The sequence below is a fragment of the Petromyzon marinus genome, chromosome 25 (genome assembly GCF_048934315.1).
Source record: "Petromyzon marinus isolate PM22_M1 ecotype Great Lakes invasive population chromosome 25, UKy_Petmar_22M1.pri1.0, whole genome shotgun sequence".
NCBI classification, from domain to species: Eukaryota; Metazoa; Chordata; class Hyperoartia; order Petromyzontiformes; family Petromyzontidae; genus Petromyzon; species Petromyzon marinus.
The window spans coordinates 1,478,595-1,501,772 of record NC_133691.1 but is presented as its reverse complement, the minus strand read 5'-3'; the positions used below and the strand labels follow the sequence as shown (position 1 = coordinate 1,501,772).

Here is a 23,178-nt window from a genome sequence, read left to right as displayed (position 1 = left end):
CACGTGTTTAGAGTATTTGGCTCCTGTTATAAATTTCCACGCGATAAGCCACTTCGTTGAGCTATCATTTGTGATAACCAGGTCGTTTCGGAAACAAGAGCTAGGTCGCTGAGTGGGCCTTTACCTGGTAAAATAAAAACATTGTTGAGTTTGTGTGCGTGTGTCTTTGCCCCATGTGGAATGTTATCAACAGTGGGAGGGACGGAGGGTGGGGGCTCAGGTGTGTGCCCACCACGGGTGACGTCACCCACGTGATGCGGGTTGCAACACGCGTGCTCACGTCACCTGTCAACGGCCTCTACATTCCCCAGTTCACACGCGCACGCGGGGAGAAAACCCGCCTCACCATCCCTACTCCTAACTCTCATGTTCCCTCACCAACCTTCTCACCATTTCCTCATCCATACCTCAACCCCCTTCACCTCACACCAACGAAACCCTGACATTCCCCTCGAAACACCCCTCACACCAACCCACTGAGCCCACTCTCCCCCCCCCCCGGCCACTCATCCACGCTACGGAATCTAAACACCCTCCCTCTCACGTGACGTACACTTCCGCCATTGCCGAGACGCGGAAGAGCGAGCGCGATCACCCCGTGTGGCTACTTGGTTCTCCTGGACGTCTCTTAGTTCTTCCAGATGGCGTCGACACCGACTCTGCAGGTACTGGCTGCTGCGCCGGCCGCGCGCTTACCTCTCCGCTCGCCGCGGCTGCCCCGAACGCGGTTGCGAGCGTTCGGCCCCTACCCCGAAGCATTCTGTTTGGGCGATGGCCCGGAGGCCTAGTTGGGCCTGTGGCACCTACGCTTTGCCTAGATTTTTTTACCCCGGCAAGGAGCTCCGAGGCCGGCGAGCGGCGCTAAGCGGAACGGCCACTCCCGCGCTTGGGTGTCGTAGTGAGGCTAATGTCAAAACAAGTATCGGATAAGATTTGCTGCGTGTGTGTCGTGTGGTTTTTGAAGTTGGGAAATATCAAAGTCCTTAGCATATCATAGCTATGAGACGTGGTGTGTTTACTGGGCAGTGCTCGACGGATGCGACTTTTACATTAAACGAATGTAGCTCAGACGTCTGTGAAAAGGAGCTTTATAGCGCATAGAATTCCTCGAGTATGGATACAAATCATTCTGACCTACACGCGTATACACCAACATTTAAGAGGTTCATTTCGTTGTCAGCCATTTGTCGAGCTATTGGTAGGAAAAGGAGTCTCTACGGTCCTGTTGATGGCACACTTCACGTAGCTGTTACAGATGAGTTGATCTCAAGGCGCCATCTCTGCGGCAACTCTCCTCCTCTCGGGCTCGTCGGTCCATCAACCACGACCCCCCTCACCATGTGCATTGCCCAAGTCCACGGTTTAAAAGTCAATATAACGTCACTGACTTGTGATTGTTGACCGGATCCATGCTCTCTTAATTTTTCTGTCTGTTTCGTGGAATTCCAACTATACATATCTCCACCTAAGTTAGAAGATGTCGAACAACGAGTTACCCTTGATAGTAGAATATATTTCCCATGAGTTAGATTTCAGAAAATGAGGAATAATGAATGTTGAAATTGTCAACGTCTCACATTTGCTGATGACAGTCCATACAACAACCGATTGCAATTACAGCGGACTATGGAAGCACTTAACTAAGACTACAAAGTGAGATTGAATATGAATGTAAGTAAATTAAATGTCATATAAAACAGGTTTCCAGATTAAAAGGAAATAATAATTGTCAGGACACAATTGGAAGAGTTTATAGGGCAATTATCGAAGACAGGTGGGATAAAAATGATGACATAAAGGTAAGAAAGGACAGGAATCTCCTTTGGTTACTAACATTTTATAATGAAAAGCAGTGTTCTAAAAGTAAGTTTCCAACTAGTGTGTGTTACCGAACATGACCGAGAGATATGGACATTGACAGAAAATGGGGGAAAGAAAGGTACGAATAATTAAAACTGCATAAAGATCGACGGAGGATGCGTGTTGGGATTTACACTCGGAAACAGGAAGATAAATATAGTCATCGGGGAACTCGTGCAAATTGAACATAATTACCGTGAAATAAAGTAGGCATACTTGGGTAGGGCACATCGCTAGAAGGGGTGATATTCTATGAACGAGACTGACAATGATAGCGAAAGGAGGGAACACACTTGAGAGTAAGACCACTGCAGAGTTGGAATGATGAGATCAGCTCGTAAGTATAAACAAGATGGATTTTAGCATCGAAAGACAGTCATGAATGACGACTTGGGTAGGCCTTCATTCAGCATTGGATAGAACATGGCTGGTAGTCATGACACATAGATTCATAAACGTACAATGACACACGCTTATACACACGTGCACATGTATATTTTTTCACACATTTACACAGGATGTACACATGCATAGATATAATGGCATGCATCATCATGAGACGTCTCCGTTGCTGGATAAAATCTTCCTCATCAAATCAATATCCATTGCATTCCTGAAATTCCGCAATCACTCTTATTCCTACACATTAACTGGTCTGATTGCTTCATCTAAATGTCAACATGTGTACACCCACACATTTACGGTGACGAAGTTTTCCGTATCGACTTTTAAGACGGTTCGGCAAGTGATGTTCTGGAGCACCTCTTAAGGTGCGCAGAGCACAAAAGGGGATGGTGTGGCCAGAACCACACCCAGCCACCTTTGCCTCCCTAGTGCTGATGATTACAAACAACATCAGGCACTCAATAAAGGCCAAGAGAACCTAGAGGAAGCCCTGGACCGGTTCATATGTTACCTGCCACCAACGTTAGCCGTGGCTGGGATTGAAATTGTGTCTGTGAGTTCATAGCAGAGTGTTCCATCCACTCCACTTTTTCCCCCATAAAAAACGAAGATCCCTCCTATACCCTTAACAGACTGTTGGGGCGAGTGCTGTTAGCAAGCGCCTATGAAGGCCAACATGCCACGCGAATGGGTTGGTGGCCAGCATCACGCCTGGCCGCCTTTGTCATTCAGAGAGGAGGCTTGAATGCATCATCATGAGCTGTTGCCTATCCCTCATGGTCCTGTAATGCTACAGTCTCTTACCCTCCACTGTCACTGGAACTATTTGATATTAGTAAATTATTTGTTAATTGCTACTGTATTCTAAGATTCGAGTGATAATGCATTGCCAGGTTCAAATGTGTTTTTCTTTTAAGCGTTAAATATTTTGCATACATATATTGTACTGAATGAAAGTGTTGTGAGTGCATGTCCAATATGGCTACATGATTCGAGGATCATCATCTTATTTCTCTTCCCTAAGCTCCTTAGTGACTGGTGCCAAACTAATTTCCAACTTGATTGTCTTTTTTATTCAGCATTCCTGCTTCATTCAATATCAATGCTGAATAAGGAATGTTTCACCTATTCGGATGCCATGGTTTTTTACGTGAAACTCTATTTATCTTAGATATACGTGGCTCTGTCAGTGTTCCTGACATCATAACTATGTTATGGTTTCAGGTAAAAAAATGTACATCTTTTTTATGGAACTACAGAACAGCGAAAATGCCACGAAAGATGTGCACTGTGCAGATCATTTTATTACTTTAGAAAAAATGCCGACATATCTGTATTAATGTATATTGTTCACTGAATTTGATGTTTTCAGATGTACTTGTATACTGTGTGTAAAAAGGCATAAGTGAATGAAAGTCTCACCACTTCATCCATGTGCATTCCTTTGGCGATATTTTACTGTGTTTGAATTACTGCTTCAACTTTTTTTCATTTACAGAAAGCGATAGATCTTGTCACCAAAGCTACAGAGGAAGACAAAGCTAAGAATTATGAAGAAGCACTGAGGCTTTACCAACATTCTGTGGAGTATTTTCTCCATGCCATTAAGTGTAAGTTTGAACTATAAAAGTGTTTTTATCCATGTTCACAAAGACTGGTGAAGTCAAAGGACCTTTTTCTCTGCAATCAAGTGACTGATATGTTTGCTCTTTCTGCCCTCTTATGCTGCGTTGACTACGTTCTGTGCGGTACGTGACTATCACTCTCGGTTTTGAATGTCTTGTAGATGAAGCCCAAAGCGAGAAGGCCAAAGAGAGCATTAGAGCCAAATGCAAGCAGTATTTGGAGCGCGCCGAGAAGCTGAAAGAATACCTCCGGACCAAGGAGAAGGGTGGCAAGAAGCCTGTCAAAGAGTCGCAGTCCAATGACAAAGGGTGATTAAAAATCCCGTACACATCCACACATTGACAGTTCTACGTACTTTCTGTGCTCTGTTATAAAATACAAGACTTACTGTTCAGTGAAGTTCAGTGATTGAGCTTTATGCGTTTTTACCATTTGCACCAGCAGCGACAGTGACAGTGAAGGTGAAAATCCAGAAAAGAAAAAAATGCAAGAGCAGCTTCAAAGTAAGACTGTGTTGATGTTAAAAACACAACTTTTTGTCAATAACACTGCCCTCGGGATGAGCATTTATATACTAGACAAGTTTTTGTGCAATGACCCTTTTTCATAGCCTTCTGCAGACTGCTGTGAAGAGGGGCCATATGTTGCCTATTATACATTTGTTATTTGTGCTTGTGTAGCACTGCCAATGCAGTATCGCAATGTTTCCTTGCTTTTTGCTGGTGTTTTATTTTGGTGGTTTGAATTGTTAACACGTAAGTTTGATGTTTGAATAAGGCTTGAGTCAGTGACTAAAAAAACCGGCTTGTTGATGGTTTTATTGACACGGATTAATATTGCCCTCAGGTGCAATTGTAATGGAGAAACCAAATGTGAAATGGAGTGACGTGGCTGGGCTGGAAGGGGCCAAGGAGGCGCTGAAGGAGGCAGTCATTCTGCCTATAAAATTCCCACATCTTTTCACAGGTAGAGGAAATGAGTTTTTGTTGTTGTAATAGCAACGAAGATCCCTCCTATAGCATTGTCTTGGTTAAACATTTTTTACTTAATGTGCTATTGACAAAATACTCGTGTATGTATCTTTTACATTTATTTTTATTTCAGGGGTTTATAGTTTTATGTCAAGTTCATATATGTATTTAAGTTTTAATTGTTTGGTGTTGCTTGCCATTTTAAGATGCATTAATGCATTTATGATTTTTGTATTTAAGCTAAACTGGGATGTGCACATGTTTTCATCACATACCTGTGGTTTTTGTATGTCCCTGAAATGTGGAACGTTGTGTTCAGTCATTAAACCTACTTTAATGATTCTTTGTTTAGCATGTTTAGCGTAATTTTTTTTTGACGTAACATTCCCCCGAAAAGTACTCTATAGCGGCACAGCATAATATTAGGACTGGTTTTGCAGGCTCTCATGTACTCAACTCTGCCACATTAGCCTAATAATTTCTATGGTGGGTAGGCAAACGCACGCCATGGCGTGGCATCTTGCTCTTCGGACCGCCCGGCACAGGGAAGTCATACCTGGCGAAGGCTGTGGCCACTGAAGCGAACAACTCCACTTTCTTCTCTGTCTCCTCATCGGACCTTGTGTCCAAGTGGTTGGGTGAGAGTGAAAAGTAAGTATTGTTCCTGCACTGAAAAGTTGGGTATAGTCAGCAGTTGACATCATTGTTAAGCCCAATAATAATGCAAATTATTTAACCAGTGGGGTGTATCAGGAGTGCAAGTGGGGTTAGCGCTCTGCGCTATGTACCCTGCAACCTGATTTCGATTCAGTCTCTGCTAATGTGATGAGTGAGTATCTGAACCCATTCTTGGACCCCCTCCCCACTAGCCTTCACCAATCCTCACTAACCATTACAGTGAAGTGTAGTTAACTTCTGTGACTGATCCAGGGTAAAGTAGCCTTCATCCAGCAGTGGATTGACAAAGGCCTGTAAAAATAAACACAGGAAAACCTCCCTTAATCCAAACCCTTTTACTCGAGAAGGTCATGCATATTGCGGTCTTTGAAGAATTCCATTAATTGGTGTTTGGCATGTGGGAGGTAATGTGTACCTGGAGAAAACACAGAGGGTGTAGCACTGAAAACTTTATACAGATAGGTTCAGAAATCCATTACTGTACTGTCATTTGCTGGCCACATTGCAACCCAAGTCTATAACACCCAGTATATACAGGCAGTATTCTATCCAAATACTAACTCAGCTCACCTCTGCTTATTTTTTTTTCCCTGTGATCAGTGGCTCATGGTAGACAATGACATGCACATGTAATTTCATTTTCTGTTCAGGCTGGTGAAGAATCTGTTTGAGATGGCACGTCAGCACAAGCCCTCCATCATCTTCATCGATGAAGTAGACTCCCTGTGTGGCTCCCGCAATGAAAATGAGAGCGAGGCGGCACGTCGCATCAAGACAGAATTCCTGGTCCAGATGCAGGGTATGTGGCACTATCACTCCCTTTAAGGCAGCCAGCGGGTCTCAACTAAGCCTTTCGGTGGGCAGCGCAGGCCGCTGCACGGATACTGCGCGGGATACATTTTGAATATGCGTGGGGAATGTGAGCGGCATATTGCAGTGCCAAAGGACACTAATTAAAAACATTTTTTAAATGCCTTGACGCAGCATTGATTTGAGGCATATTTTCCTTTTGACTATGTATTGTATTAGGAACCTGAGGGAAGAGTGGTGTGGGGACTGTGGTGGGGGCATGGGAACCAGTGTTGTTGATTGGGGCCTGCCATATCACAAAGATTGAGAACCACCGGTTTAACGCTTGTTTTTTTTTTCCATTAAGGATTGTGGCTTGATGAACGCTTTTTACATTTCACAGGCGTTGGAGTTGACAATGACGGTATTCTTGTACTGGGGGCAACCAACATCCCGTGGACTTTGGATTCTGCCATTCGCAGGAGGTGAGTGGCTTCCACCTCAAATGGTTCCCATCATTATCTGATGAAATGGTTGTAACACACCACACTTTGTCCTATCTTTGAACAATATTTCTTCTCCCGTATAAGCAAATGTCAGGTGTCGGCAGTGGTTACCGCACTGCACTATAAACCCAGAAACCTGGATTCGATTCCCAGCCACGGTTAGCATCAGTGGTTAATTATATCTGAACCGGTGCTGTGCACCTCCCTTTACCAACTTGTACTGATCATAGTGGTGAAGTATGGTAAAAATTGTTCATGACCGACACGCCATGGGGAGGCCTTTATTAGGTACAAGAAAAGGTTACACACCTGTTGTATTATTATTTTGGGCCTAATTTTTTGAGTTTTATATGCATACGAGCTCACCAAAGCTAGTAAATATCAAACACAGATAAGTACTCATTGGGACTAAGCTGTTCATTAAGGGAGGTCTGAATTATAGGCAATATTGCACAGTGCATAGTAAAAAAGTAATTTTTTAATTAAAAAGACCAGCAAAATGTCTTAATTCTTTACTTCAGTACAACGAAGCAGGAGCAGTATTGCAAGTTTCCATATTTACTCTAAATTTTTCCAAAAGTAAATTTTTGGATGAAATATGAAGTATTATTCAGTATCATTTACTTTCAAATTGTTCAGTAAATTAAAGTTTTTGCGATAAAAAGGCACTGACTGGCAAGGAAAAGTGTTTTATCGTGTGGTGGTATGCCTACATTTTCTACGGTGGTGCTTTGTGTTTTTGTAAATGAAGGTTTGAGAAACGGATCTACATTCCACTGCCAGAGGAACAGGCACGGTTATCCATGTTCAAACTGCACCTGGGGAACACTCCGCTCAGTTTGTCGGAGACGGATTTCCGTGATCTCGGCAAAAAGACAGAGGGCTACTCTGGAGCCGACATTAGCATCGTGGTGCGCGATGCCCTCATGCAGCCCGTCCGCAAAGTGCAGTCCGCCACACACTTCAAGAGGGTGAGTGGTGTCCACTTGAGTCGAGCTGGACTCTGTGATTATATAAGTAAGCGATTATTGATCATCCGCTCGATTTACTCCACTGGTCACTAACACAAAAATATCTGGGGGGAAAAAGGTCTCACCTCACGTGTCTCTGGGTCACAGCGTTATCATCAACTGTCTCTTGCTTGGTTGTGGTGTGTTGGGGGTTTCCTGCCTTCAGGATGCAGGATATTGGGAAAGTAAGCCATTTCAATTAGTCGATTAAGTAGACTACTCGACTACACAAAAAGTAGTCGAGTAGTCTAATTAATTGACTAATTGTCTCAGTTCTTCACATTAGCAAACCCTTATCAATGTGGATAACCCAGCTGGTATAGACCTGAAAATACATCCTTCTGTCTTTACTGTTTTCAGAAAAAACACTCTTATGCATGCATACTTTAAGGGAGTATCTGCATAGTGGTTTGTACTGTACATAATTCACTATGAGTGACTTTAGTTCGACTGTTAAACCTACGAGTCTTTCAATTGCTATTGGTACTATTGGTACTGAAAAGACTTTCAACCTCTTTCATGTTGCAAAACCATAACATCACAAAGTGGCATGGTGTGTGTGTGAGGTAAAGGAAAAGGTGCAGGCCTGCATATTGCTCTCTCATGCCATAGCTGGCAGAAGGGCCTTCACTAGGAATAGCACTCGAACACCTTTAAGCTGTCTTTTGGCCTCCTCCTCCACAATGTCCGGACATCTCCTTAATCTCGTCAAGGAGCATGAACCATCACGCAAACTCCGGTCATTCTTGCAGCGGCTTTTGGATAGCCATTGAACAAAGACGGTTTCCGCATCGCGCACTTTCAGATGGACTTTTGTGGCTGTCTGGAACCCTCTTCCTTCTAATATTAGAAAGCCACTGGAGCTATGCAATTTTAAATCTAGATTGGAAACAAATTTCTTTAGAACAGTTTTTTTGTTTAGTTTGTCCTTCCTTGCACCTCTGATTACCACTGTTGGCTACGTACGATGCGAAAGAAGTTCTACCATCATCTTGGAAGAGGTTGAATGCAACTGTAGAATCAACTATAATTATGTATGTTATGTATGAGTACCAGCACTGTGGAGTAAAATTACTGCCAGGGTTAGTCGTGCCCAATTCACGCTCTTGTGAGCATTTCTGAAGTCCACCGATATGCGTCATAGTTGGCACCTGTTTGCATTCACAGGGTTATCCTGGATGCCCTATCTGGCCTCGTTGACCATCCATTGACCCTGTCCAGTGCATTGATGATTTAGTAGAGCCCATAGACAGTGAGGCTGCAGTTCAGCATTTTGTTGACAACTTTGAGGTCAAGAAAATGGTGCATTACTATCGCTGCTATATATTTGTTTTCACATTGCTTGCCTCACCAGTCACTTACCTCGATGAAAAGAGCACCTTTGCTGCTTTCTGTTGATTTTGTGTAAGAGTTCTATTTAGGTAAAGTCACGTAGAATGAGAATAAAATAATAAATTGATAAAATAAAATAACACAATAAAATTCTCATGACGTTTCGGCCACAACACAAGCGGCCTTAATCAGGTGAAGGGACGAGACTGTCTGGAGGACAGCACTGGAGCGACAGTCTCGTTCCTTCACCTGATGAAGGCCGCTTGCGTTGTGTTGTGGCCGAAACGTCGTGAGAATTTTATTGTGTTATTTTATTCTATCAATTTATTATTTTATTCTCATTCTACGTGACTTTACCGAAAGAACCAAAGAAGATGAATCCTTGCAGTCACGAAAGCTTTAAATCGAAATTTAGTTCCATTTAGCTTTGCTTTGGGCTCACAGGTATACTGTTCTTTGTGTCGAGCAGGTACGAGGACCTTCAAGAGATGACCCAAATATGTTTGTGGATGACTTGCTGACCCCATGCTCTCCTGGGGACCCCAATGCCATTGAGATGACCTGGATGGATGTCCCTGGAGATAAGCTGCTGGAGCCTGTCGTCTCTACGGTAAAACCGTTTCCGGTTTTCGTTTCAATGTTGTTTAACCAAGGTTTTAAAATGTTAATGTATTGGCTCTGTCTCAATTGGGGAGGGACATTAAAACTAGGATACACATTATTCAATACGAACAAAACTTGAATATAATGTTCCATTGCTATTAGGGATGTATCCAATAGAAACCCTGGGAAATGTAATAGTGTACGGTGGTGCCTTGTACTATTGGTATGCATCTTTTCTAAGATTAATGTGGGATTCAAAATTTGTTTTAGTGTCCGATGAGTCCTTGAGCTCGCTATTTTAATACTAAGTGAAACAAAAACTCTCACTGAAATTTATGTACGTCAATCTTGATTTGAAGCTTTCGTGACTGCAGGAATCCATACTCTTTGGTTCTTTCGGTAAAGTCACGTAGGTAGAATTTTTTTTTTAAATAAAAAATTATATATCACGACGTTTCAATCGCAACACAAGCGGTCGTCCTCAGGCGGAAAAAATATAATCCAGCAGTAGACCTGTTATTGGTGCAGTGAGGAAAAGATATTTTATAATTATTTTATCCAATTGCGGTTCCTGCTTGAAAGTTAATTGACAATGAAATAATGTATCTAAACGGATGCTAAGTTATGCAGTAACAATTTTATATATAATCATAAGCTGCATTTATTTTTTGTATACATGTTCATATACAGCTAATGGTATGTATTTAATGACATGGAACTGTTTATGCTTTTGCCGATTAAATAATTGTGCTTTGTTAAATATTTTCTGCAGTCGGACATGCTGCGCTCACTCGCCACTACACGGCCCACCGTCAACTCTGAAGACCTCAAAAAGCTCCAGAAGTTCACAGATGACTTTGGCCAAGAGGGCTGAGACAGGCTAGAAGTTGGTATTTATCAATGGATTGCGCCAACATTTATACCGCAGGATAAGTACAGCTGTTTAAGGCCCTTTCCTTTGGTTTGCGTATTACCGACAGGTGATTATTTAGAATCATTAATTCTATTATTATTTTTATTAATGTCATCAGATAACCAGTCAGGCGCATTTTGAGCATGTTAATGGTGAAAAAACACGGGTGCGTTTCAAAATAATGCACGCTCCAAACCACTTGTCGCCAAATTGGAAACATTACAGCCTCGAGAGGATGGCCGTCGTTTTTGACGGTGGTGACAAATGTGCGTCAACAACAAAACAACAACCCGGATATGTGTTCCCACTTTTTTTTTAATATTGCCAATTAGCATTTTGTAAGCCACACAAGGTTTCGCAAACAGTACCCGGTTCACAAGCTGTTTCCCAAGGCTAGTGCAAATGCCTCGGTCTCATTAAGTGATTGTTGTATGAGAGAAAAAAAGCTTCATATTATTGGGTCGTTGGGTTTTGTAACTGTTTTGCATGGTTTTTGTCAAATACTGTATACCTACCTTTAAAAATGTTCCGTGTAAAATGTATGAACTTTACTCGCACAGTAAGTCTGCAAAAGCCTTGAATATGTTCTTTCTATTCTGCCAACTTAAGTTTCTCTCCTTTGTTGTGTTTAATTTTTTTGTGAGGATTTTCACTCATGATTTTAGTGTGTACATACTGAATTCATCCATCTATTCCAAGTAAAGTAAATGGACAGGCCATTTCACAGCTTCACTAGCTTTGAACCTAGGGTTGTTACGACAGTATATTGTTGCAGTTAATAAAATGTAAATAAAATATTAATGGAATGATGCAGACTATTTTGGTTTTTGAATTGGGAACTGGATCTAAATGCTGACACTTGATACATTTCAGCTCAGAATGGGACAATTTGAAATCCCATTTTTGAATTCCATTCAGAATTGGCACTTTTTAAAGAATCACGGAATCTTGAGTCTATAGGCGGAAACAAAGGCGGTGTTTTCTTGGCTGGTGTTCGTCGGTGGCATGGCACGCACGTGGCTGCAAAAGACGTGGCAACACTTATTGGAAAATTCGTAAAAATCAGAATGTTGGTACAGTATTTAACACCAGTTTCAAGATATGGGCTTCGCAGCCTTTCCTCATACCTAGCGAGTCAACTAGAGCAATATGCATGATACACGTGTGTTTCACGTGTTTAAAATATACCCTGTCCTGCTCCTCTGTTTTTGTATTCCCTCCCTTTAAAAGAAATGTCATTACAGGGCTGTGTCATTACAGTGTGCTCTGTATGTGACGATGCTGTGTGCAATGTGACATCATATCATGCTCTGTGACCTGACATCCCTGCGTGCTTTGATGGACTTATCACAGTGCACTGTGACGTCAGTGGGATCTATCTACACCGTGACATCACAGCATGCGCTGCAACAAAATTCATGCTTTGTACCATAAAATCACATCATGTTCTGTGCACAGACGTCACAGCAGTCCCACAGCTGGAGGAGGCCGAGCACCCCCCCCCCCATCGGTGTGATGACAAAGCCCTCTTCAGAATTTTTAACGTCAAGTGAGAAAACAATGGGTGTCAGCCTTGCCTCTTATATGGTGTGGGAGACTAGCATGCATTATAAAGACAACGCTGATTATATAATTAATTATTCTGTATAGGTTTCAGCATTTATTTAAAGTTTGTTCAACGTTGACGGCCATGCCTCCGGTGGGTTTTTGTTGTGTATGCACCCCTTAAAACAAGGTCACACTACTTCAGGGCTGGAGCATACACAAGTTAGAGGCATCTTAATGGCTGTTAAGAAAAGTGAATGTGCCTGGGCAGGACACGTGACTTTAGAGTGCCAGCTAAAGGAGGGAACGCTGGTGAGTTTCCACAGCGGTGAGGTCCGCTCGTGTGCAGTGTTGTGAGGGGTGACACTTGGGGGAGGCCTCTTCATCCAGCAAGTGGATAGATGAAGGCTGATGATGAACGTTAAGAGTTGCCATTGTTACGAGAGTTAAAAGCAGTTACCATGGTGTGAGAATTAAGTTATCACGGTGTCAAGAGGATAAAAAGTAACCGTGCTGTTACGTAGGTATTCCCGCTCATAGAGCTTACTCCATGTACTTTGTGTGAAAATATAAGAATAGGTTTTACCCTTTCTGGCAATAAAACAGGCGGTATGCATGCATTCACCACACGCACTTGTGGTGAACTTACAAGTAAAACATGCTCTGATAATGTATGGCATTGTCTTTGAAACCGATTGGCTACACCAGGGAGAGCCTTTCGGGCCTTGTCTCACCATTGGCAGACCAGAGAACGCTAAAAGGCGAACAGTTGGCCTTCTCTGGTCTGGCACTGGTGAGACTAGGCCCGAAAGAAGGCTCTCTCTGGTGTCGACAAATTAGTTTCAAAGACGATGCATATTTTATTTTTAGAGCATGTTTGCATGTTCACCACAAGCACGCGTGGTTAATGTAGACATGATTCCTTGCAAAAGGTTCCTATTTGGTGTTTGAACATCTTAACACAACTCCTGTTTTATTGCTAGAAAGGGTAAAGCCTATTCCATTTTTTTCATACTTTGATACTGGGAAAAAAGATCCCTGTACTCTGCTTTACTCTCGAACGAAGCAATTAAACAACTTTGGGCAGCCTACATCAGACACCCAGCAGGAGCCATAATAATCAGCAAGGAAGAATGCGCGCTGGTGCAATTCATTTTCTAATGAAGCTCCCAGCACATGGAGGGAAGTTGACGCCGTGCCAAACAACGCACGACACAACCCGGAAGCACACCCGAGAGATTGACAGTTGCCGTGATGAAACAATGCAGTTTGAGAGTTAAAAAACAGTTGTTACAATACGAGAGTAAACGGGTACCATGGTGTGCGAGTTAAAACTACCATGATGTAGTCTCTGAAATTTGTATTTTGTTTTGTCAATTGTTTTCTTAATGTGCATTTTTAATTCGAGCAATAAAGCTGTGGATTCGTTCAGTTTCAATTTTGGAAGCTCGGCTGAAATTTGGATCTGATTAAATTTGGCTCCTTGTTATTTTCACAGAAACTTACCCATCGTCTGTAATTTTTATCCTAGCATGTTTGCATTTACTGATGGAATATTTACTTTAATGTATTTCCGTGATAATTTTTTTGCCATTTTTACCAATTCTGTTAACGATAAATGTGTTTTGCCAACAATACATCGTGCAGTGCTTTGGTACAGCCAACAAAGAGCAAACGTTACCAAATTGTAGAAAGTCTTTCAATCCCGCCTCTTATGGACATCTGTGAAAAAGGAGCTTCATAGCTCCTCATATTCCTCCAGTATAAATAATTATTCTAATTAACCGCATGATCCATTTATTATAGATACCCTCACTAAATAATAGGGGTATATATTCTCGAGAAAATATTTTATTTCAAATCCTGTATGCGACTCCCACAAATCTCGGTACACTTACTAAATGTTTTAACACTAAGACGTGGAGGCATTTTTTTATGGTATACAACCGCCTTTTAGGACCAGAGTAAAAGGGGCGTTATTTGGGGGTGTCTGTAAATGCAACACCATCTACCTATGTTGAACTTTTTTCGCACCGTAACCATGCATTTTAAAGGACAAAGTGTAGTGTGGTGCAACACAACCTTTTCCAGCAGGGGTCAATCGCCAACCAAATGTGAAATAGACTATGCCTGAACAGGACTCGTGTATCCAGCCATCCACACGTCCCTAACCTTCCTATAACCTGAGCATGACACCATGGCGTGGTATGCGCATTTGTTGTCCACCGGACACAGCTTCTGGTCAAACGCAGAAATGAACTATTGCTAAGATATCCTGAGAAGGCTCGATAGGTCTGAGCGAGTGCCCAGCCATGTGTGAATTCCAGCAGAAGTGGTGGAGATAACCGTGACGCCAGAGCTTGGTGTTATATCCGCACTTGCTCTTTTAATAGAACCACACTCGAATAGCGGTTTACAAACGCTGAGGTCATCTTGGGTCATGCGCACATCTCTTACCGTGAATTAAAGTTGCACACGAAATTAATTAAAAGTCCAGACAGCTGCGCGTTATTAACAGAGGGCAAAGTAATTCAGAAAGGCTCAGTTACGATGTGCCTACGTGTTAAACTGATGTGCATTGTGTCTGGAGTGTGTTCATGCGTCCTTTGTACTCGAAAAGGTAGCAAGTGGTGCTAATGAGACACTGTTCAACTATAATTGGTTCGAAGGCCAATAATAACATGCTTCATCCGGTCTGCGTAATGAGGACACGACTGGTTAGCTCATTGATCACACGCTCGTTTTGGTAGGGTACCAGCGTGTGATTTCCGAAGAGAGAGTAGGTCCTAACACAATGGTTTTGAATTACATCTCAGATGCGTTTTGTATTCCCGTGATGCTCGTAACACAATGATGTGCCTAGCAATTGAAAAACAAAAACAGGCATTCCTGGCTGGTGGGAGCATGGCTTTGTTTGTTCCGTGATAGCTCCACCCATGGCATGCCTGGCGGCCACCCATCAATTGTGTTATTTTTGGACCGCTTGTTAGAGACGTCCTCATAATGAAAAAGGCGACCACTGCAAGACATTATTACTCCCACGATGGTGCCCGAATCGTTGAGAACAATGTTGTAATAGGTGGTTGCATAGTTCACATCAGCAGATCGGTACCGGGTGTCGGGTTTAATTCGGCCTGGCATAGAGGCCGTGACAGCACGTTCTTTAAAAGAGCTGTCATTGAGTTTCTGTCCAGTCTTGTCCCAGACTGCCATACAACAGCTGGATCTGATATGAGTATGGGACCCTTGGAAAATGCATGGTAAGTAAATTCCGATTTGTTATAGCTCGCAACACACTGAGGTTATGTTTTATGATGTGAGCAGCGTGTTGTCACAAAAACAGCGTCATTTAAAATGTCTTCATTATTAAAATTAGTTATAAGTGCTTTTTAAATGTAGACGTCGCATTAGAGTTCTGGGTCAACAGGGCATCATGCACGATGTAAACATTACATGTATATTTATAATTAATTTAAATACACGTCAATTATATTACTATGAGCTCACACTACTCTTCTGTATATATATTCAGTTAGATGAAATGCAGCCGCTGTGGATTATCACTTCCACAGTGTTGGATTCAGGAATGATGGGCACACTTTTAGTAGCCGTATTTATGTTTTTGCAATGTACGCTACCAATCTGCTATATACGCTGACTATGTGTATGTTTGTTCGCATGTATATATTTATGGTTGTCCGTGTGGTTCCAACACGGTACGAGAATAAACCCGGACAGGATCCCGTGCTACTTGGAGATTCACACACAAGTGGAAGGACAAAGAAGTTACGGGAAGAAAAATCTGGGTGGATAGATTGAGCCATAGGACATCTAGAAGACAAGGACTGAGATTGTGCGACGCAGTGATACTGGCTAAAGACAGAACCATGGTGGGAAGTTGTTTGGCTCCATCGTCGCCGATCTGACAGTGGACGGATAATGATGTGTGGAAAACTCCAGCAATGTTCAATGAACGCCGTGTCATTTGAAAGCGTATAACGTGGAGTCAATCCAAATCGGTTTGAAATTACAGAACCACGTTTTGCCTTTGACCCCAAAATTCAGCGAATTCAGCTCATTCAGTTTATCGGCCTCCAGCGTTGTTTATCTATTCCACCATTTACAATGGTCGGGTGTGTGACGTGTTCCCCATTTTAAAAGCATGCACAGGATAGGCGGGTGTCATTGGGATGGGGAGTGTGTCGGGAGGGTGCTGGCGTGACAAGATACCCGTGAGCACATGCCCCTTCCGCCAAACCTGGCACGTCAAATTAATTTCCATTGAAAACACGAGAATTTGGCAGCATATTCCTTCAAAAACAATTGCCTTTTAATCTCAACTGGCTTGCCATTAGTTTTTTTTATAACCAGTGGCGAAGTGTGATGAGCACGTGCCCGTGACATGGCATGACACAGAGACCCCTTCTCCCCATCATCCCACGCGTGGACCTCCACTGCGGCCCTTTGTGTCCGTGGCGCAGTTGCACCGCCTGCATACTCGACAGCCACGTCACTGCTCGCGGAACCCCATTTGGATGAGTCCCACAAATTGAACATCCCGTGGCGATGCAGCAGTGGAACTTTTCCCTTCCACCAGATGATTTTTTTTGCACACTTGCCCGTGACCCTGAGCTGTCCGCTGCTGTGCGAGCTAATGCGGTGTGTGCTGTGTCGCCGCGTTGTGGGCCTGCTGTGCTGTGTGCGTGCATTAACGGGCTCGCATTCGCGCCGCGACTGGCAGCTTTGTATGGAGCGATAGCTGGCAGGTATGGCGTACGAAATGGAAAGTATGCGCCGACATAAAACAGTTGAGCCATCACGTGAGTGCCTTTGTGCCCCCCTGCCCGCCCGCCCGCTCGCTCGCCGCCTCCCCCCGGTGTAAGTGCAGCATCAAAGACCGAAGTTAATTGTTGTGCGGCACGGCCCTCGTTCGACATCAAACGGCGGAGGAGGAAAGGGAGCAGGGCCACTGCCAAACGAGAAGTGCATCTCCTCGCACGCTTTGTGTAAACAGTGGCTCTAGGGCATCCCGGATCACCAACGCGAGTGACATCGGGGAACACGCGCGCACACGTTATAGCAAGCTTCAGGGTAAACACGCAGGGGACATCGAGGCGAGGTGCTTCTTATAAATTCAAGTGTAATATGTTGCACGAAATAAAACATGTATTGGGCCATGAACATCCTGTATTGTGTGTGTGTATATATATGTGTACAGTTCACACAATGTAACTAAATGGATTGTTGTGTCACAGGACCGTGATGTGGCAACAGCTTGGGCAGGGAAATTCATCCAGCAGTAGACAATTCCGCGTGACTGATGATGATTCTAATGATGGACTAGTGTTGTCGTGAATAGCCTTCGTGAGAGCGTATCTCCTTGCCTGAGTCCTGATTTGTGTTTTGTTACTGCATGCAAGTGTAGCCATTTCATCTTGACTTGAAAAACTGCAATACAAAACGTAGAACACACAGAGCTCCTCCGTTAAAAGCATTCATAAAATAGTGACATAAATTAGAAAACATAAGACTTACTGAAGTCATAACATTCATCATTATTGGCTGTGGTAAATGGTTATGATGTGTAAAGTATAGTATGCTTATCCTATACAGTACTGTAGTAATCATAGAACAAAATATTCCCTTGCGACTTTGTGGAGAATTAAATAAGCAATCGATAAGCAGACACGTGACGTGGCCTTCTGGCAACCCATAATTTCAGCAGTGTTGATTCAGCATAAGCAAACTGATAATTTTGTCTTTTATAATTTTGCGTCGATTAGGACCAATATTTCACTGAACACCTGGCAATTTAACCAGCATTGATTAGATTGCTGATGAGATATTGCGTGTCAAAACCGGTCCAGAGTTTGCTTGTGCTGAATCATGCTGCTGATTATGCACTCCCAGAAGGCCATTGGGACAATGTGCTGTGTAAGAAATATTTTATTTATGTGGAGATATCTGAATGAGATCGTGCCTATTTATCTATTTTTTTGTTGTGCCGGGAGTTTTAACTCTGAAAAATGTATTCTTGCAAGAGCATGTGTGAATGTCAAATTAAACTTAATATTTTACATCACTGAATGATTGTGAGCACACAAAATATTATATGACCTACAAATTTCTGTAACTTTTGTGGGAGGAAACCAAATACTATCTTCGCAAGTGTGCATTAAATGTGTTTAGCACCTGACTTCACTGAGTAAATATTGGTGTAGAATAGCGTAATTGTGGACGGTATGTGAAGAGCGTGGTGATGACGACGAGCCAGTGTCCCTGGCATGCAAATTAAGAGAGATTAATCTGGATTGGAATAGGGGTGCAGAGGTCACTTGTGCCTTGAGTGCCAAGCACTCAAGGCACATTCCATCACCTCTCGGGAGATTATGCCCCTTTGACAATGCCATTTTACAAAAACGAGTGTGATCGTTGGCCTAACTCGTTTCATCACCCATCAACCATAGCCATTGCTTATCCACTGCTTGACGAAGGCCTCCCCAAGTCGGCACTATTATTCATGGTTCTGGTATTCCACAATCCATATCACTCCTGTGGAGGAACTGATTTGATTTGTGACATTTCCGTGGTGTTCATAATGTCGGCAGTGTTCACTGCTTTAGTTGCTCTTCTGTCACCAGTATTGTCCATTGGCTGTCATCACTGGTACATCAATGCAGTGTGTCCTGCCCAAGGTCAGTTACTTTTTTTAAAACAAATCATTTGATGATGCTGCGTTGACAATGGTACAAGCACAGTGGACAAATACGCTTCACACATTCGTCAACGACACTGCCTTAAAATAAAATATATATAATCAGCGACGTTTCGAGCAATGGGATTTCCTCATTACGTGCCATGTTGACGAGTGTGTTGAGTTTTTTAAAACTCTTTTTTAAAAGTCAACAACATGTCTAATTTGATACTTTGCTATCTGATCCACGTGGTTCTTTCCCCGTCTCTCAATGTGATGCCCAGGATGCATCTCTTCACACAATGCATTCTTTTCACCGTTTGTTCCACGTTCCTCCATATAACAATCAACATGGTAAGGCAGGTACTATACACAGATTGAAACTTTCTTCTTGAGGATCATTAATGTTGCTTTTGATGATCAAATTAGTTTGATCATCAAAGTGATTCGTCCTGCCATTCAGCTGTTTCTCTCACCTCTTTGTTGTCATCGCTTTCGTTCCCAACGACCTTGAATCGCTGTCCGAGTTGCACACGTTCTGCTATGCATTTCGGTTGTGTCCCTCCAACAAATGCCCTGAAGCTAGTGATAAATCGATTGAACAACATAATCACGTTTTGTTCAATAAAACATATCTCATGAGAGTACAGTAAATCCGCCCGTCACATCTGTCCTGGCCCATCAACTGCCCACACCCAGCGCAGTATTTGTGCACGGCGTAATTCTCATTTTCTATCATATTCAACTGTGCGTTCTTAACTTCTTGTACATTTTCCTGTTTGTTGAGTGGGATGGAGGAGTTTGCACTTCATTATCCACTGGTGACGCATTTTTGTGCGTGGTGCAACTGCCATGTGCCAAGGAATGGTCACATCCATGACCTGCTCACATATCCGCCGACACCTCGGTCCCCGCGAGTGGGATGTGCGACGTTGTCCTGGAGTTCAGACTCAGCGGCTTAATTTCAGCTGGTAAGGCCATCGAGCCAGGTAGCTGCGTCACGAGGAAGACCCCAGCCAAAGACTTGTCGGCCGTGCTGGCAGTCACTGGCCATCATCGCAGGATGGAAATGTGCAAATTAGCGACAGCAAAAAACGACAAATTATTTACACGAAACCTACATAAGACCTTACTGCAAACAAGATAAACAAACAGCATTTAAAACAATGTAAAACAAATCCTACGTAATTAAAAAGTAAATGCAGCTTCAGCCATAATGTAACGTAGTTTAAGTTGATTACGTGAGCATGACTTTAGGTATAAACAGGGTCGGCATGCGTAAACTCCACCAGGAAATCTGATGTTCTCATGAAGATGTGTTACATGAAGGACCGCCCATTGCACGGAGCGCTTATACGTTATGCAATGCCCTCTCTTGCACCATTATAGAAGATGAATGTCTCGTTAAGAGGGAATGCAGTCAGTCACAACAACTGATGCTCAACACCTGACCGATGTAAATCTATGTAGGAACACAGGTGGTGGTTGTTGACAATATTGTGGTTTATTAATAATCAGAATCATCTGCTGTTATCTGTTCACTGTTGGATGAAGACCTCCCTACATAATCACCGTCCCTCATGATCCTGCAATGGTCAAATTCCATCTCGCCCCTGCTTATTTATTTTACATTTGTTCAATTAAACACAACCCCTTGACAGTCCACTGCTGGTAGACTGCCTCCCCCCATAATTCACCATGGCTGATCAGTTTTGGCCCAGGACCATTTCAGATGTCACTTTGTCACTGATGTTAGCTGCGGTCGGGAATCTAATTTATGTCGCTGGGTTCATGGCTCAGTGTATTAACCATTCCACCCTACCCTATTTATAAAAAATAATTTACAGCCCTCTTATTATACAGCCCGTGTATATCTGTGTAAAATTAGATATAGTGTTGTAGCCAACAATTACCTCAAGTGTCACATTTGGCAATACAACATGGACATATTACAGATATGTTGTACACTTTTTTACATATTAACTCAATCCCATTAACTGCTATATAATTTAAAGTCCATAAATAAGGAAGGATAATATTGCATCTGCATTTATCGTGAAACGCATTAATCTTTTAAAATAATTAATTGTACTGTATTTAATCAGCCACAGTAGCAGGAGTGCGTCCGTACATCGTGATGAGCACGGGGGCTGGAATATCAGCTCTGGCAGGGATAGTGCGGGCAAGGCCAGGATTTATCTCGGGTGAGTCCATCATCGTAACGCAACGTTACACTAAACGTTTGTTCACATTGGATCATCTTTATTGTCAGCCACGTCACAGACAGAGGGGAGAGGTAATGTGTAACGCTTTCAGCCTTCGTTGGAAAAGTGTTAAAGAGCTGCTGGCAACCCTGAGTTAAAAAAAAAAAAAACTTCAAAGTGGACTAAGAGGCACGGAGATATGCATGCTTGCAATTACACCGAGATACAGAGAGATGAAAACATGGATTATAGAACATTTCGCGTGTTTGGGCAGGGCACATCACGATAAGCGATGATCAAGAATAATGACCGGAGTGGCAGCAAAGGAACAGAACGTGTCCGATAGCACATCCACCACAAGGAGATGGAGCAATGTATTACATTTGTGCACCGGTGTTAGGCGGATTGGTACATTGCTGAAGAGCGAGAGATTGCAGTGTCTTGGGGGAGGCCTTCATCCAGATCAAGCAGCTGATTGACCACGACTGCTGCTGCTGATGATGATGATGATACACCGGGACGGTTCTGTAAACACCGACAAAGGCATCGCGAATGTTGTGCCGCAGGATGCAACACAAGGGCAGCAGCTGCGTCTGCGAGGTGGATGAGGACACCACGCGGGCCCTGCTGCCCCTCGGCTGCTCCTCCGCCGGGGTGGTGGCCGGCCGCGGCTCGCCGGACCGGCCGCCCGATGGCCTCACGGCCGACTCGCCCCCCAAACAACAACAGGGCCAGCGGCAGGAGGCGCAGACGCAGGCGCAGGGCTGCGCTCGGGACGCCGGCGGCGGCGGGGGGAAGCCCCGGGCGCAGCGCAAAACAAAGGCGGTCCAGCGGAGGGTGAGCCAGCGCCGGCTGGGACATCTCGCCTTCTTCCACTACCTGAAGCGCGTCGAGTCGAGGACGGGGTTCTGGGAGAAGCACACGACCCAGCACCTGCTCCTGCACAAGAACGACGAGGTACCCACCGCGCCATCGCCTCCTTTGCGTGCGCATTGTTGGACTTCTTTCGCACCGCACGCAGGCAACCGTAATAATTATAATCGGAGGTGCGGGGGAAAGACAACAAAATAATCACAAGACGGAGTTCTAAAGAAATTAGTTTTCAGTTTAGATTTAAAAGTGCATAGTTGTCAGTAGCTTCCTAATATCGGAAGGAAGAGCGTTCCAGACGGCCGCGTGATGTTCGATGGTTAGCCAAAAGCCGCTGCGAGGATGACCGGAGTTTTTGTGATGACCGCATCCGTCCGATCGTGACCATGCCACCCAAACTATGGGCCGTATAGTAAACCACTGTAGTCTGCGTCCCTTCAAGAGAGGAAAAGCAATACTGCACCAATTCTCTCCATGTGGCGAGCAGACCTCAACATTGGCAGTTCCTGAATATATATACTGTATCACCATATGCAGGAATAGAACTGTCCTGTTCCATTACCTCCAGGTGTGTCTCTCCTGCACTAGCAGCGTCGAAATCGGACCCATATCTAACACAACTCCTTCATTGCCTAAATACACCTGGCAGATCACCATCATTGGTTCAAGCAAGCCTGTTGATGAGACACTGAGTGCCAACACCGGTCCAGTAGCTTGTGTTTGTGTTGCGTTGTTGGTGGAGCAATGCTGTGCTGCTGAAATTATGCACTGCCAGGATGTCGCGCAGCTCATGAACTACTTTTTCTCAACATGCGGAGCGACGTAAATTATGTATGAAGGAGGAATATTTTCTACTTAATTATTTTGTTTACTTATTCGCTGAGTACCGAGTCTGGTCCTTGCCACCTGCACATCGACCAATGGAATGCCTCCTGGAGGATGCTACCTTCTTCTTCACTGCTCGGTTCCGGCTCATTAGCGGGCTTCAAGCCTTTCATCCAGCAGTGGCTTGACAAAAGGGCCCTATATGTACATAAAGTCCATCTCCGATGCGGTGCGGAATCAGAATCTCTTTATTTTTCTTGGAGAAATCCGATGAGCTATGAGGCTCTTTTCCACACATGTCCAGATGTCCAAACGCACAGTGCTGTGCTTCGCAAGAAGATGTTTTC

At 43.6% G+C, this 23,178-nt stretch overlaps 2 protein-coding genes across 6 annotated transcripts in view; both read left to right on the top strand.

Annotated features, from left to right (window-relative positions):
• Positions 1 to 507: 507 nt before the first annotated feature.
• Positions 508 to 11,499, top strand: LOC116945999 (vacuolar protein sorting-associated protein 4A). Of its 2 annotated transcripts, none has more exons than XM_032960764.2 (11): positions 508 to 665; positions 3,764 to 3,875; positions 4,052 to 4,199; positions 4,336 to 4,394; positions 4,738 to 4,857; positions 5,357 to 5,513; positions 6,191 to 6,339; positions 6,733 to 6,814; positions 7,587 to 7,806; positions 9,647 to 9,787; positions 10,553 to 11,499. In XM_032960764.2, the coding sequence occupies exons 1-11, from the start codon at positions 642 to 644 to the stop codon at positions 10,652 to 10,654; spliced, it is 1,314 nt and encodes a 437-aa protein (XP_032816655.1). In that variant the 5' UTR covers positions 508 to 641; the 3' UTR covers positions 10,655 to 11,499. The 2 variants fall into 2 exon arrangements, with proteins under 2 accessions (XP_032816655.1, XP_032816654.1); XM_032960763.2 differs by having other exon boundaries at positions 4,333 to 4,394.
• A 363-nt stretch (positions 11,500 to 11,862) lies between these two features.
• MYLK3 (myosin light chain kinase 3) overlaps positions 11,863 to 23,178 on the top strand; it is a 72,890-nt gene continuing 61,574 nt past the window's right edge. For all 4 annotated transcript variants that reach the window (XM_032960755.2, XM_032960761.2, XM_032960760.2 and 1 more), the window contains exons 1-2: positions 11,863 to 15,498; positions 21,703 to 22,093. In XM_032960755.2, the coding sequence (XP_032816646.2) occupies positions 15,242 to 15,498; positions 21,703 to 22,093 (648 nt within the window). In that variant the 5' untranslated portion in view covers positions 11,863 to 15,241. The remainder of the gene's footprint in view (positions 15,499 to 21,702; positions 22,094 to 23,178) is intronic.

Excerpts from the sequence above, each read along its gene's own strand:
- LOC116945999 (XM_032960763.2), top strand. The coding sequence starts at position 642 with ATGGCGTCGACACCGACTCTGCAG. Across the intron at positions 4,395-4,737 it reads AATGCAAGAGCAGCTTCAAA|GTGCAATTGTAATGGAGAAA; the intron begins GTAAGACTGTGT and ends TATTGCCCTCAG. Across the intron at positions 5,514-6,190 it reads TGGTTGGGTGAGAGTGAAAA|GCTGGTGAAGAATCTGTTTG; the intron begins GTAAGTATTGTT and ends TTTTCTGTTCAG.